Source organism: Euprymna scolopes, chromosome 34 (assembly GCF_053919585.1).
Source record: "Euprymna scolopes isolate OS-2025 chromosome 34, ASM5391958v1, whole genome shotgun sequence".
Classification (NCBI taxonomy): Eukaryota; Metazoa; Mollusca; class Cephalopoda; order Sepiida; family Sepiolidae; genus Euprymna; species Euprymna scolopes.
This window is the reverse complement of record NC_136515.1, coordinates 71,063,220-71,076,686: the sequence shown is the minus strand read 5'-3', so window position 1 is coordinate 71,076,686 and position 13,467 is coordinate 71,063,220. Positions and strand designations below refer to the sequence as shown.

At 30.7% G+C, this 13,467-nt stretch overlaps 1 protein-coding gene across 1 annotated transcript in view; it reads right to left on the bottom strand.

Moving 5' to 3' along the window:
* Positions 1-1,570: 1,570 nt before the first annotated feature.
* LOC145259280 (NADH dehydrogenase [ubiquinone] 1 alpha subcomplex subunit 9, mitochondrial-like) overlaps positions 1,571-13,467 on the bottom strand; it is a 39,307-nt gene continuing 27,410 nt past the window's right edge. Inside the window, exons 10-11 of the mRNA XM_080117144.1 lie at positions 10,725-10,791; positions 1,571-1,883 (exon numbers count right to left, since the gene is read on the bottom strand). Coding sequence (XP_079973270.1) covers positions 1,707-1,883; positions 10,725-10,791 — 244 coding nt within the window. The 3' untranslated portion in view covers positions 1,571-1,706. The remainder of the gene's footprint in view (positions 1,884-10,724; positions 10,792-13,467) is intronic.

Below are 13,467 nucleotides of genomic sequence, written 5' to 3'. Positions count from 1 at the left end.
GTCGGAACTAAAGATAAACAGTAATTGTTGTGTCCCCCCCCCCCCTACAAACATTACTGAAAAAAAAAAAAAAAAAAAAACATTGTTGTTATTGTTTAATAACGTTTTGTTAAAAACAAACAAACAAAAAAAAACATTGAAGTGTTTATTACTGTTGCTTACCCCCCCCCCAAAAAAAAAAGCTATCGGAAAACAAAATGAACCAAAAAAAAAAAAAAAAAATATTCAACAAAATAAATTTATTTTACTTTAAAAAAACTTACGGTAAGTGTTTGTGATTTATTTTATCCAAATTTTTTGTATCAATTTTATCCATTTTGTTGTGTGTGTAATATCTTTTCCTTGTAATGTTGTTGCTATTCACATACTTTTAGCGTTCTTGCACCGTAGTAGCTCCGAATTCTCGGCTTTCGTCGGCGTTAACGCCGAAAGCGTTCGTCAACGCTCGGCTAAGATCGTGAAATCGGTGGGTAAAATACTGCAGGAGTACCATATATATATATATATATTTTTTTTTTTTGATCGGACGATGTTTCTTAATGAAACAAATTAAGTGATTTTGAAACGCCCTCAATGCAATTGGCTAGTTGTTTAGTCCATGTGATACAATCAAGGTCATAAATGGGAAGACATAAATTAAAGAAACTTTAACAGTTATTGGCACCTTTTTTGATTTTAGAATAGCGTTGTGTTTTGAAAAAAACAAGGATTTCTATTTATTTGTCATCCCCACGAGGGGAGAGGTAGACACATGGTCGGTTTTAATATGGAGAAGTCAATCTCCCAAAAAAAGGGGTACTCTGGATTAGGACGAAACTAAAAATTGCCTTTGTCTAGAAGTATTTCTACTTCACTGACAAAGGACAGAAAAAGATAAAGCATAGTTTCAGAACAGATACTACACCTTCCTCCTACCCAGAAAGCTCAGAATTGTTTGTCTTTCTCCCTCTTCCTTTTTGTTGTGATTATATTTTAACAAAATAGTTCTCATCCAGTTTTATTCCAATATTAAAAAATTATAATTGCAAAAAAAACATTTAGATAAAAAAAAAAAAAATGGCTGTATGCCAAAATTTATGCAAATTCATTCATTGTCATTTTTTATAAAAATAAAATCAAATTTGATTGGTAAATGATTTTTTGCCAGTATAGTTTTATGATGATTGTATGCTGAATTATGTCCCTTGGCCATTGACCTTAATATAAACAGAAAGTGGCAGTTGAGACATTTCAACATTAAAATGTGTTTTTTTTTCTGGTTAAAAAAAAACTTAATGAATTTATGCCATTTTGTTTATTTTCTTTATAGGAGTGAGATTTTTTAATATCGAGATAAAACTAGAAAAGTACAAAAAAAAAAAAAAATAAAAATATATATATATATATATATATATATATATATATATATAAAAATGAAAAAACGAAAAAGAAAACAAGAAAAAGTGTTGTTTTTTTAATAAAAATATAAATATTATAAAAATTTAAAATAAAATTAAAAATTAAAAAGAAACAGAAAATGAAAAAAATAAAAAAATATTAAAAATTATAAACACAAAAAAAATTACCAATCGATTTTTTCAATTTTTTATTTTTTCAGTTTTAATATTTACAATGATCTTGTAAAATCTAAATTTTTGCATTTCTTGCATTTTCTAGATCAACCGAAGAATTGTCAACGGAACAAAAATGTCTACGATCGATTATTCTCAAGAAGTTACAACTGGTGGCGGTACGGGATCGGCAAATTCACCAATCTGATCATAATAATACGCATACATGCGGTATGGCTTCAACTCAAAAGGGGCTTGATTCTCAATGTGAGTCAGCTTCACTCCAAGATCTTCTAAGGTCGGCAAACCAGTCATCACGTCCGTAATATGTTCCTAGCAGGAACAAAAAAAAAAAAAAAAAAAAAAAAAAAATCAAATTTTTATGGACGAAAAAAAAAAAAAAAAAAATCAAATTTTTATAGATGAAAAAAAAAAAAAAAAAAAAATCAAATTTTTATAGATGGAAAAAAAAAATCAAATTTTTATAGATGAAAAAAAAAAATCAAATTTTTATAGATGAAAAAAAAAAAAATCAAATTTTTATAGATGAAAAAAAAAAAATCAAATTTTTATAGATGAAAAAAAAAAAAAATCAAATTTTTATAGATGAAAAAAAAAAATCAAATTTTTATAGATGAAAAAAAAATCAAATTTTTATAGATGAAAAAAAAAAATCAAATTTTTATAGACGAAAAAAAAAAATCAAATTTTTATAGACGAAAAAAAAAAAATTTTTATAGATGAAAAAAAAAAAAAAATCAAATTTTTATAGATGAAAAAAAAAAACGTATTATTTGGATTCTTATCTTGATTATTTTTATGTTTTGATCGATGTAACCTTCAACCCGTCTTCAGTTGTATCTTGTAAACACAAGGACTTTCTGCTGAACATTGGAATCTGCACGGAACACTTTATTTAATCCATACGAGGCAGCATGCTCTCATTCCGTCAGCCATGACTCAGTAAAAGACCTGTGGCATGGTGGATAAAGTACTTGGTAAAATTCAGTCGTAAGTTACACTCTTCTGCAGGTTGAAAGTTTAATTCTCAGTGCAGGCGATACTTAAAATATAATTAAAAATTACTAGGACTTCTACCCAGTCATGGCTGATGGAATGATATGTTATCCTTGTGGATTAAATAAAGAATTCTGTTTGAAATTTCGTTAGATTCAAGAGTTCGGCAGAAAGATTAAAGAGTTTTGCAAGATACACCTGAAGAAGGTCTAAAGTTATATCGACTGAAATATGAAAATAACACTCAAGATGGAAACAGTTGAATAAATTAAAGAAATCACAGAAAAATATTTTTATCATACAAATATGTGGTTTATTTCAAATGTTATATAGTTATTATTATTAGTATTATCAGACGATACCACTTGTGCGCGTATGTTACGTGAGTTCTTATTAGTAAAGATATGAGTCTTAGTGAGAGTTCTTGTCTTATTACATATGATGTTGTATCTTAGAGAGAGAGAGAAATGTTGTTGTAAGAGAGATTGTTCGTTTATAACTATTCCTATATTTTAAATGTTCATTACTTAGACGTGTAGATATGAAGAAAGCTCTTAGAATGATGAGATAGTGTTCAGCAGTCTTAGTGTAGATATGATGTAGATTCACATTGTGGATATGAGATGTCGAAACGTGTATGTAATGACATTTTATAACACAGACATATAATAACAATACAATTTACCTTTTTGTAGAAATCACAAACACAAAGATGAGCTTTATCACAAACACATGATGAATTTATTTCCTTACGACCGGTCGGGATTTCCTCATTAAGAACTCAAAGTTTCACATTTTAGTTTCTGAAGTGATGTCTCGCTTCAGACGTCTGCCTGTCTCTGAGTTTTCTCACTGACCGTCTCCCCTGACTGTCTCTCCTGACTGTCTCTCCTGACTGTCTCTCTGACTCTCTCCGCGACCAACTAACTCCCACTTCTTATATTGAGAAATCCATGCATCCCGGCCACGTGAGCAAAATTCACGTGTTTCAACATGCGCGACTTTGCACGTTTCCGACATTGATTTCCCAATAACCTATTTTTCTTGCGTTGTTTCCACAAAGGAATTTAACCTACATATCTAATTTATTTAACCCATATTTTATTATCCACATTCTTTTAACAATTGAATAGTTTATTTATTATTTATTTCATCCGAATTAACAATTTACTGGACATTCCATTTAAACCTATTGTTCTTTAAAACTTATGTCCAGGGTTCGATTTCTGCTTTCTCTTATTTTCATTTTCTCTTATTTTCATTCTCTATTTTTATACTTACATGAACAGGGGACAGCCCTTATCATGTAACATCCCTCCCTTCCATATTTCACAAAAAAAAAAATGTATGCATTTTTAACTTTAGTACATTTTTTATTTTTACATCTACACAACCACACGGCTAGAAAGATCAGGCTAAAAAAACACAAAAAAAAAAATCTCTTTCAGTCAGCCCTTCACGGCCGACTTCACAATTTTTAATTATTTTATAAGATCAGAACCTTTCTGATCTTTGTGGCATTTACTTTTTGGATGTAGGGTATTTACCTATGATTCACATCAGCTATTTTCCAGCCACCCATATGCCGCAGACTAGAGGTTTTCACCTTTCTCGAAATGGACGACTTCCTTCGTCTCAAAAGTGCTCTGATCTCTCTTTCCGCATGGTTAGTCTTATCAAGTATGGCTTTGTTTTTTATTCTATAACTATCTCATACGGGACATACCAAAGCTCATATACTTAAATCTTTGTGGTTGGCTTCAGAAGTTTAAGATATACCTTTTTTTCTCTCATACAGATTCACTCGGATTTCCTTGCTTGGATTCTTGAAACTTCGACGAGGATTTAGAAATATCACCCCTAACTAACTAACACGTTTCACGCCCAACACCTTAATTGCGCCTAAATTTTATCTAATTGCCCGATTATTTTTGTGATTTTTCTTTTCTCTCACCAGGGCTTCCAAGATCCAGCAGATATATCCCACATTCATGCTTCTCTAAAAGAAAAATACAAGGTTATATCTTTCTTACGTAATCTACGGCATATTTTTGCCTGTCTCTTACTTCATTAAGCTATATGTGATTGCCTCGGGACTACCTCTCATCGGTTTACTGGTCCCCTTAAGAATTTTCGTATTCTTTCCAACGCCTGTTTATTAATTAAGCCAAGACTTACTACTTTGCTTGGAGTCGGTACGTGCAACCAGCTTATTTTAAGCACTTAATTAACCAGGTTCCCAAATTTTTCGTATAGGGGCACTTCTTGTGCTTATCAATCCCTACCAAGTAACTTTTCTTGGAGAAAAATTTTTAGGATCTCTAAAAAAAAAAAAAAAAAACAACAAAACCAAATACTAAAACAAAACATCTTTCTTACGGCTTATCACATCTAAAAACTCTCCAAATACCCGTTTACGTAATTTTAATTCTTGTCCCCCTTCTAAAATTCTAACTGAATCTGTAAGCCAACCATACGTCTTAACTTATTTTCTACTAGATCATTTTAATCTAATGTATATTTACAGATAACTTTGAATTCTTGCTGTGAAAATCATAACATTACATACATAAGACAATTTACAATATTTGTTCAACATCATAAAAACATTTTCAAAAAAAAAAAATACCTTAATACATTTAAACATTTTGCAACAGTTATAACTTTTTTTTTTTTTTTAACAACAAAAAAAAAAATCATCTGTAACAAACAACAATTCAACAGTCTGTCCAAAACAATTGTCCCTTTTTTTTTTTTTTTCAAAAACAAAATGAACACACAAAAGCCAAAAAGTTCACTATGAACACAAAATGCATTTCCAAACAATTTACACCTGTTTCAGAGAGTACATGCGACCTTTCAAAAATTCCTGTTTTGATTGACAGATTAAATTCAACAATTCGTCCAAACGATTTCATATTGACACAGATTTTCTAATGACACTTCTACAAATTTCAAAACAATAATAATGGATTACACAATCTCTGCCTTTGCGTGTATGTGTGTGTGTGGTTCTTTTTTTAACAGACCAATTCATTTATCAATGAATTACGCATGGTGACTTGTTTACTATTTTTTTTTTCATTACTACAAATTTCTTTTTACGGCATATCGGCCTTTTCTTCTTTTTCTTTTTAATATTTCTTGTATCTTTTGTTCTCTGTGTGCGTGTGTGTTCAATTTTCTTTCTTTTTTTTTTCTTCGCATTTCTGTGATCGCGTAATTTTTTTTTCTTTTTCCGTGGTATTATTTATTTATGTTTTTTTAATTATGTTGGACCCTTTTAAAACGTTGTGTTTCTTTTTCTTTTTCGAATTCTGTGATCGTGTAATTTTTTTCTTTTTCCGTGGTATTATTTATTTATTTTTTTTAAATTATGTTGGACCCTTTTAAAACGTTGTGTTTTTTCTTTTTCGAATTCTGTGATCGTGTAATTTTTTCTTTTTCCGTGGTATTATTTATTTATTTTTTTAAATTATGTTGGACCCCTTTAAAACGTTGTGTTTCTTTTTTTCTTTTTTTTTTTTCGTGGTATCGACCCCAGGTTCGGTTTCTGCATCGCTGATGCAAAAGGTTCACGAACACCAAATTGTGATTTGTTATATAGTTATTATTATTAGTATTATCAGACGATACCACTTGTGCGCGTATGTTACGTGAGTTCTTATTAGTAAAGATATGAGTCTTAGTGAGAGTTCTTGTCTTATTACATATGATGTTGTATCTTAGAGAGAGAGATGTTGTTGTAAGAGAGATTGTTCGTTTATAACTATTCCTATATTTTAAATGTTCATTACTTAGACATGTAGATATGAAGAAAGCTCTTAGAATGATGAGATAGTGTTCAGCAGTCTTAGTGTAGATATGATGTAGATTCACATTGTGGATATGAGATGTCGAAACGTGTATGTAATGACATTTTATAACACAGACATATAATAACAATACAATTTACCTTTTTGTAGAAATCACAAACACAAAGATGAGCTTTATCACAAACACATGATGAATTTATTTCCTTACGACCGGTCGGGATTTCCTCATTAAGAACTCAAAGTTTCACATTTTAGTTTCTGAAGTGACGTCTCGCTTCAGACGTCCGCCTGTCTCTGAGTTTTCTCACTGACCGTCTCCCCTGACTGTCTCTCTGACTGTCTCCCTGACTCTCTCCGCGACCAACTAACTCCCACTTCCTATATTGAGAAATCCATGCATCCCGGCCACGTGAGCAAAATTCACGTGTTTCAACATGCGCGACTTTGCACGTTTCCGACATTGATTTCCCAATAACCTATTTTTCTTGCGTTGTTTCCACAAAGGAATTTAACCTACATATCTAATTTATTTAACCCATATTTTATTATCCACATTCTTTTAACAATTGAATAGTTTATTTATTATTTATTTCATCCGAATTAACAATTTACTGGACATTCCATTTAAACCTATTGTTCTTTAAAACTTATGTCCAGGGTTCGATTTCTGCTTTCTCTTATTTTCATTTTAACTAATCTCTCTATTTTTATACTTACATGAACAGGGGACAGCCCTTATCATGTAACACAAAGATGAATTTTGGCATTTATGATTTGAATACAATTTTGGCCATATGACCCCACACGTGTATGGTATAATCTAAAGGATTTTCACAAATTCTGTGCATGAAATTAGGCTGTATTTAGGCAATACTGTATTGAATGTTGTCTTAAGTGGTCTATTGTGTCTGGTTTATCAGTGTAGATATAGGACTTTATATATCCCCAGAGAAAATAATCTAATGGGATTAAATCGCATGAATGTGGTCAGTTGACAAGTCTATTTTGGGAAATTGTTTGCGAGAAAGATCTCCAGATCGAAGTGACTTTTATTATTTGATTTTAATGTCTATTTTTAGTGCTAATAAATGATCCACTGATATGGATAAAATAAAATATTTTTAAATTTCATTCAGAAAAATATAATTTTCAAAACAAAAATTTATTGTCAAGAATGAGAGTTCAATCGAAAATGTTTCTATTGAACTCTCATTCTTGACGTTATTCTCGCATTACCTACGCACAGTTCAAAAAATTCAAAATACAACCGCCAGATACAATGCGCGGCTCTATACAGACTTCTTTCTCCAACTTTACAACATGGCGAGGAAGAAGAAAAAGGAAGAAAAGAAACAAAACAACACTCTGAAGATGGAGTATACCTCCGAAATATATTTGTGATAAATTTCAAACGAGTAAAATATTTGTTTATTTTCCAAACATTACGTTGTGATTTGGTTTCAAGTGCACTTGATGCGTATTTTATTTTATTAAAAATTTATTGTTTTGACAAAGAATACAATATTTATATTAATTTCCTTAATCCATGGATTTTCGATGTAGGCTCATCTCCTCAGAGAAAAAGACATTAGCAAAATATTAATTGTGGTTGGATTTAATTTTGCAATTTAGCACACACACATATATATATATATATATATATATATATCAGGGTTCTACATTGCGAGTGAATCAGTCGCATTTGCAAGTGATTTTTCAAAGTGGTGACTATAAATAATGAAACGCTTATCTTTTGGCGATTGTATTTCTTTCACCGACAATCTTCCAAAGCTCACTACTGAGTGAAAAGTATTTTTCAACATTTTTTTTTTATATAAAACAAAGTTAAATTATTTAAACAATAAAAGTGGTACTTGTACAGTTTAATCAAGACATTAAGAAATGAAAATATCCAAAAAAGGTTATATTGTACGTATCCGTTACGGAATGAAGTTCTCCGAAAAAAAAAAATTTCACTTAATTTCATCAAGTAGTTTTTTTTTTTTTTTATAGCGAAAAAACAATTTATGATACCGTGTATTTCCACTGGAAAAAAAAAACAAAATAAAAAAAAAAAAAAAAAAAAAAAAGCTACTTAATCAAATTAAGTGAAAATTTTTTTCGGACATCTTCAATCAAAAACGGATACGTTACAATATAACCTTTTTTTCGATATTTTCATTTTTTTTAATGTCTTGATTAAACTGTACAAGTGTCATAAAAGTTTAATAAAACAATAAACTCTTTTTTTTTAACGAAGGCTGTTAAAAAAATATCTGAAAAAATTAGAATGTTTATACCGTCAAGTATCAACATAAAATTTGTTGTATATTTAGAATTACACTTGTTAAAAAAAACAAAAAAAAACCTTTATGATGTAGATATTCGTCACAGAACGAACATGTCATATTCTAAAAATCATGTTGGTTTCGCAAGTAATTTTTATATTTGGCTAGTAAACGAAAATATTTAGTTGTCAAAGGTCAACTAAAGATAAGTTTGTCCGCAGAGCTCTGTATATATGCAGAGAACTATATCTAACAATATCAGTAAAGGACTGAAATCCTTGAATAGTAAATAAAACTAAACCATTTTTGAAGTGAGAATAAAAATGAGCGTCTGTATCCAAGGAATATAGCACCGAGAAGTCCCACCAGAAACTGCTGCATGGTCCAGAATCCATTCACCAAACAACAATACAGCAGCCCTAGTACTCTGTACCTGGTGATAGGACAGCCTCCTTAGTGGTTAATCCAAGGTTCGGGTCCATAACTATCAGGTGAATAACGTTAGCCTAGTTAAAACGTTTACCTCCATCACCCTTATTAGTGACATGGCTACAAGGAGAGACCTAGAAAATTTCTGACATCTCAAGCGACTGCTTATACAAAAAATACTGCCGACCTAGAATACAGCTTTTTCTTTTCCCTTTGTCAGAAAAATCACTCGATCTAAACGAGGACTGAAAGACAAATTAGGAGATGCAAGAGTTATGGCACAATGCATTGTCTACTCTCCATTAAAAATAAATAAATACTAAGTATACTTACTATATATATATATATTATTATACTAAATAAGTTCAATTGACATGTTTAGAAGAAAAGTATGGTGATAGAGGTGATAGATTCCCTCTCACTAATTGAAAATAAATAAAAAAAAAAATGTTGTAATGTGCAATCGCTTGGTAGTGGGACTTGTGCACTGTTTTAAGGGATGCGAGGTGCAGGGGTGGGGGTGAAGAGAATAGAATTGTCGGATCTATTTAGGTTATATTTAAAATCAACTAGTCAGATAAATTTAGTACATTCTTGGATGGGAAAACCTATTATACATTTATTGAAACAATCAAATAAAAAAAATATAAACTAAAAACTGAAATAAATATAATTAATGTTAACAATTGCATCTAATGAAGAAAATATTGCAAATTCACAACTCATCTGCTAAAAGCATCTGTCTTCAATAAAAATGAGCGCCTATACACAGGGAAGCAGTATATTATAAAAGTGTATATGTATGTATTTATATTATTGATGGGATGACTTCAATATTTTTAAAACCCCCGCCCCCCGCCCCGATTCCAATACAATTATCAATTCTGTACTAAATTCCCATTTTCAATTCTTTAGAAATCTCTATATACTTAACTATAAAGTTCTTATTTTTTCCGATTATTATAAAAACACATTAAATGTGCAGATATTTTCACAAATGTAAGAACACACTTCTGCATGTACGTGTGTGTGTGGGGGGGGGCTATAGATTTTAGTTTTACTGGTAATTTAAAATCAATAAATATATCTCATCATTACTAACTGTGAAAGATTTTGTTTCAAACAAAATCAAATAAAAGAAAGATAATTAAAGGAATTGTATTTGGCATTGGGAAGTAGGCACAAATTTTTCTGATTCCCGCAAAAGTTCTGATTTTACCAATTCCCAATTCCGATTAGGTTGGTGTAAAAATAATGTCGTTTTTTAAACTATAAATTGAACACCAAAAACCATTATTTTTGCATCAACCTAATATGTGTGTGTGTGCACATTGATAAAAGTAGGAATGAGAAGAAAAAAAAACATGGAAATAACACTACATTCACAGTGGCCATAATAATCTCTTCAATCAATGTCAGAGAATTTGATAAAACAAGTGTCAGAAGTGGATCTATAAAAAAGAGTTAAGTCCCTTTGATAGGATTGTCTATATTTTTATAATATAAAATGTTGAGGACATTCAAAGAATTCAAATCTTTCAGTTCCGAACATTTCCAGTTTATGGCAGGATTGGACTTTTTGCAGGAGGTAGAGGGGAAAAAAAAGAAATGTATACCAAACTTACCCGTTCAAGTTTTTCAAAATTCAGGACTTTGTTGGAAGGTGACTGAGACAAGACAAACACTTTAGCCCTGGAAAATATATAAAATATATATTTAAATGTACTATTGGAAAAATAAATAAATAAGTAAAAAAATTTAAAAAATGATTCCTATAGTTAATCATTGTATTTTTCAATCACGATCTCAAAAATAGGACCCATCCAAACTTATATAAATTAAAGAGTTTAAAATATATTTAATTTGTGCAGCATCCTTTAACACCAAGTTTTGCACCATTTTAGGTTCTTTAGACTATATAGAGGGTGATTGTTGGTTGTTTTTTGTTTTACGGCATATCAACTCTTTTCGGGTATATTTCGGGTTATAATGCTGAATGCAGTTATTTTGGAAAAAAGTTTTTACGTTTCAAATTCTTTATATCTTTAAATATTTATTCATGATATTTGGTCGGATTGTTTGGAGAAAGGAAAATTTTTATTTTTAACATCGAACAGGGAAAAGGAAAAAAAGAACAACATCAATGAATTTTAGATCAGAAAGTATCTTTAGACAGTTACGTGTAGTAGCAGCAGGTTATCAGGAAACAAAACGTGACGAGAAAGGAGTAATCTGGTGTTATGAGCCGAATGAAAAAAGTACATTGGGTAATGGTGAATACAGGAAGACCCTAATTTTCAACACATTGGAACTTGGCACCCGCATTTCTCAATTGAAGTATGGAAGCACAGAATCGATACAATTTTCAATTATTTTTTCACACCCTTCTAATAAAAATATATAAAATGCATAAACTTTTCTTAATTTTTTACATTTTTTAATCGTATATCTTTTCAAATAACTATGTTTAAGTTAATGTTATATATTTTGTCAAACTATTTGGATATTTTAAAAATATATTTATTTTCAGAAACATGAAAAAAACCTATGACTGTGTCATATTTTTTACAGTTGTAACCATGTTTAATTAAGTTAATATGTTTTATACACACACACATGTGTGTGTGTGATTAAAAAATAAAAAAAAATAATTGATAAAAGTTTATATATTTTTATTATAATAGGGTGAAAAAAAAAATAAGCATAAAATATATTTGAAAATTGTATCGATTCTGTGTTTCCATACCTGAATTTAGACACGGGTACCAACTTCCGGTGTGTTTGAAAGTTAGCCTCTCCTTTTATTCACTATTACCATACATTGTAGTACAAATTGTTGGATATTGACCAGGCAATGTCGAAACGTGTGCTTGTTGACGATTATTATGATTATTCAAGCCAAAAAGTTTTGTCAGCTAAAATATGTTTTAAAATAATCAAAATATGTAGATATTTATTTACATTTAATAGTCATTAGAAATGTTAATTAAAAAAATGTTATCATAACGATTTATTTGGCAACCTAGAAATAATGACAACACATCAGGTGATTATCTTAGTGACATATACTAAGGACGTCATGTAGAGGAGGAGATGCCCTTTTTGAGATATGCGGAAATTAGTTAGTGTTCACACTTTGAAAGAGTTAGAGTTGAAGAGCTGACCGGTCGTGATGGCTCAAAACACTCAGGGAGCAGGCGCTCAATGCCTATCAAATATACTAATCTAGGATCAGCATTGCAACTCTCTAAAAGGAAGCAAAACATTTTGGAATAAAAAGTTGCCAAAAATAAAACTCGAGGCTCTATCGTTCTTGGGGAGAATTTTCATTGCAGCTTTCGGTCAAGACAAGACGCAAGATGGACCAGATATGTTTCCTGATTGGCCAGATGTTGAAACCCCAAATAAATGTTATTCGTCTTCTGTGTTGTAAAGGTATTTATATATATATATTATTGTTCCATCATGAAGTATACTTAAATGTACATACACACACAACGAACTCTAGATTAGATGTTCACTGTATTATATGGTCATAGACGAACACAGTTACACATATGCACTCACATACACAAAACGATAATAGAAATTAATATGTACACAATTCACCTCCTACTCGTGTTATACATATGCCCACAATACAACACAAAATGTGTAAAACTTAAAATGATCATTCCATATTACAAACAGAATAAAACTAAAAAGATACAATTATTGAAAAAACATGAGAATTTATAAAATTAATTTGTTATTATTAAAAGAATTATTTCTATTTTTAATATTTTTTTCTATTATTCACCCCAAACAAGGCATATTATCACTTGGATGTATTATGAAGCCATGTCCATGGGGCCACTATGTAGGGAGTTGAGAAGCAAGATGACTGTTCACATTACATTTAAATGTCAACATGCTAGTAGAGTTAGGGAAGCAAGAAACAGAGAAAATTCCAAAGTCTGGCAGCTCATGGGAAGAAACTATTAGAGTAGAAGGCTTTCTAGCATCAAGGTACATCTATGATGAAGGGGCGGGATTTTGCTGCTTGTCAGGTTAGATGAGGGGGTATTTACATTGAGAGGGCGCAAGTGCTAGGAGCTCATCAGAGCACATTCCATTAAAATAATTGTAAAACAGACATAGATCTAACGTCGATGGTGTTGGAATTTGGTTGATTGTGTCGGACGTATTAGATTTGTGACCCTTTTTTTGGACCCTATTTAGGAGGGAGAGAGACTAGTGATTGATGCACCAGCCCAGATGTAGCAAGAATATTCCATGCATGGGTGAATGTAGGCTTTGTAGAGATACAGGTTTAAGCAATTTTCTAACACAACAGAGAAAGCCCACCTTCTTTGCAGCAGCCTTAAC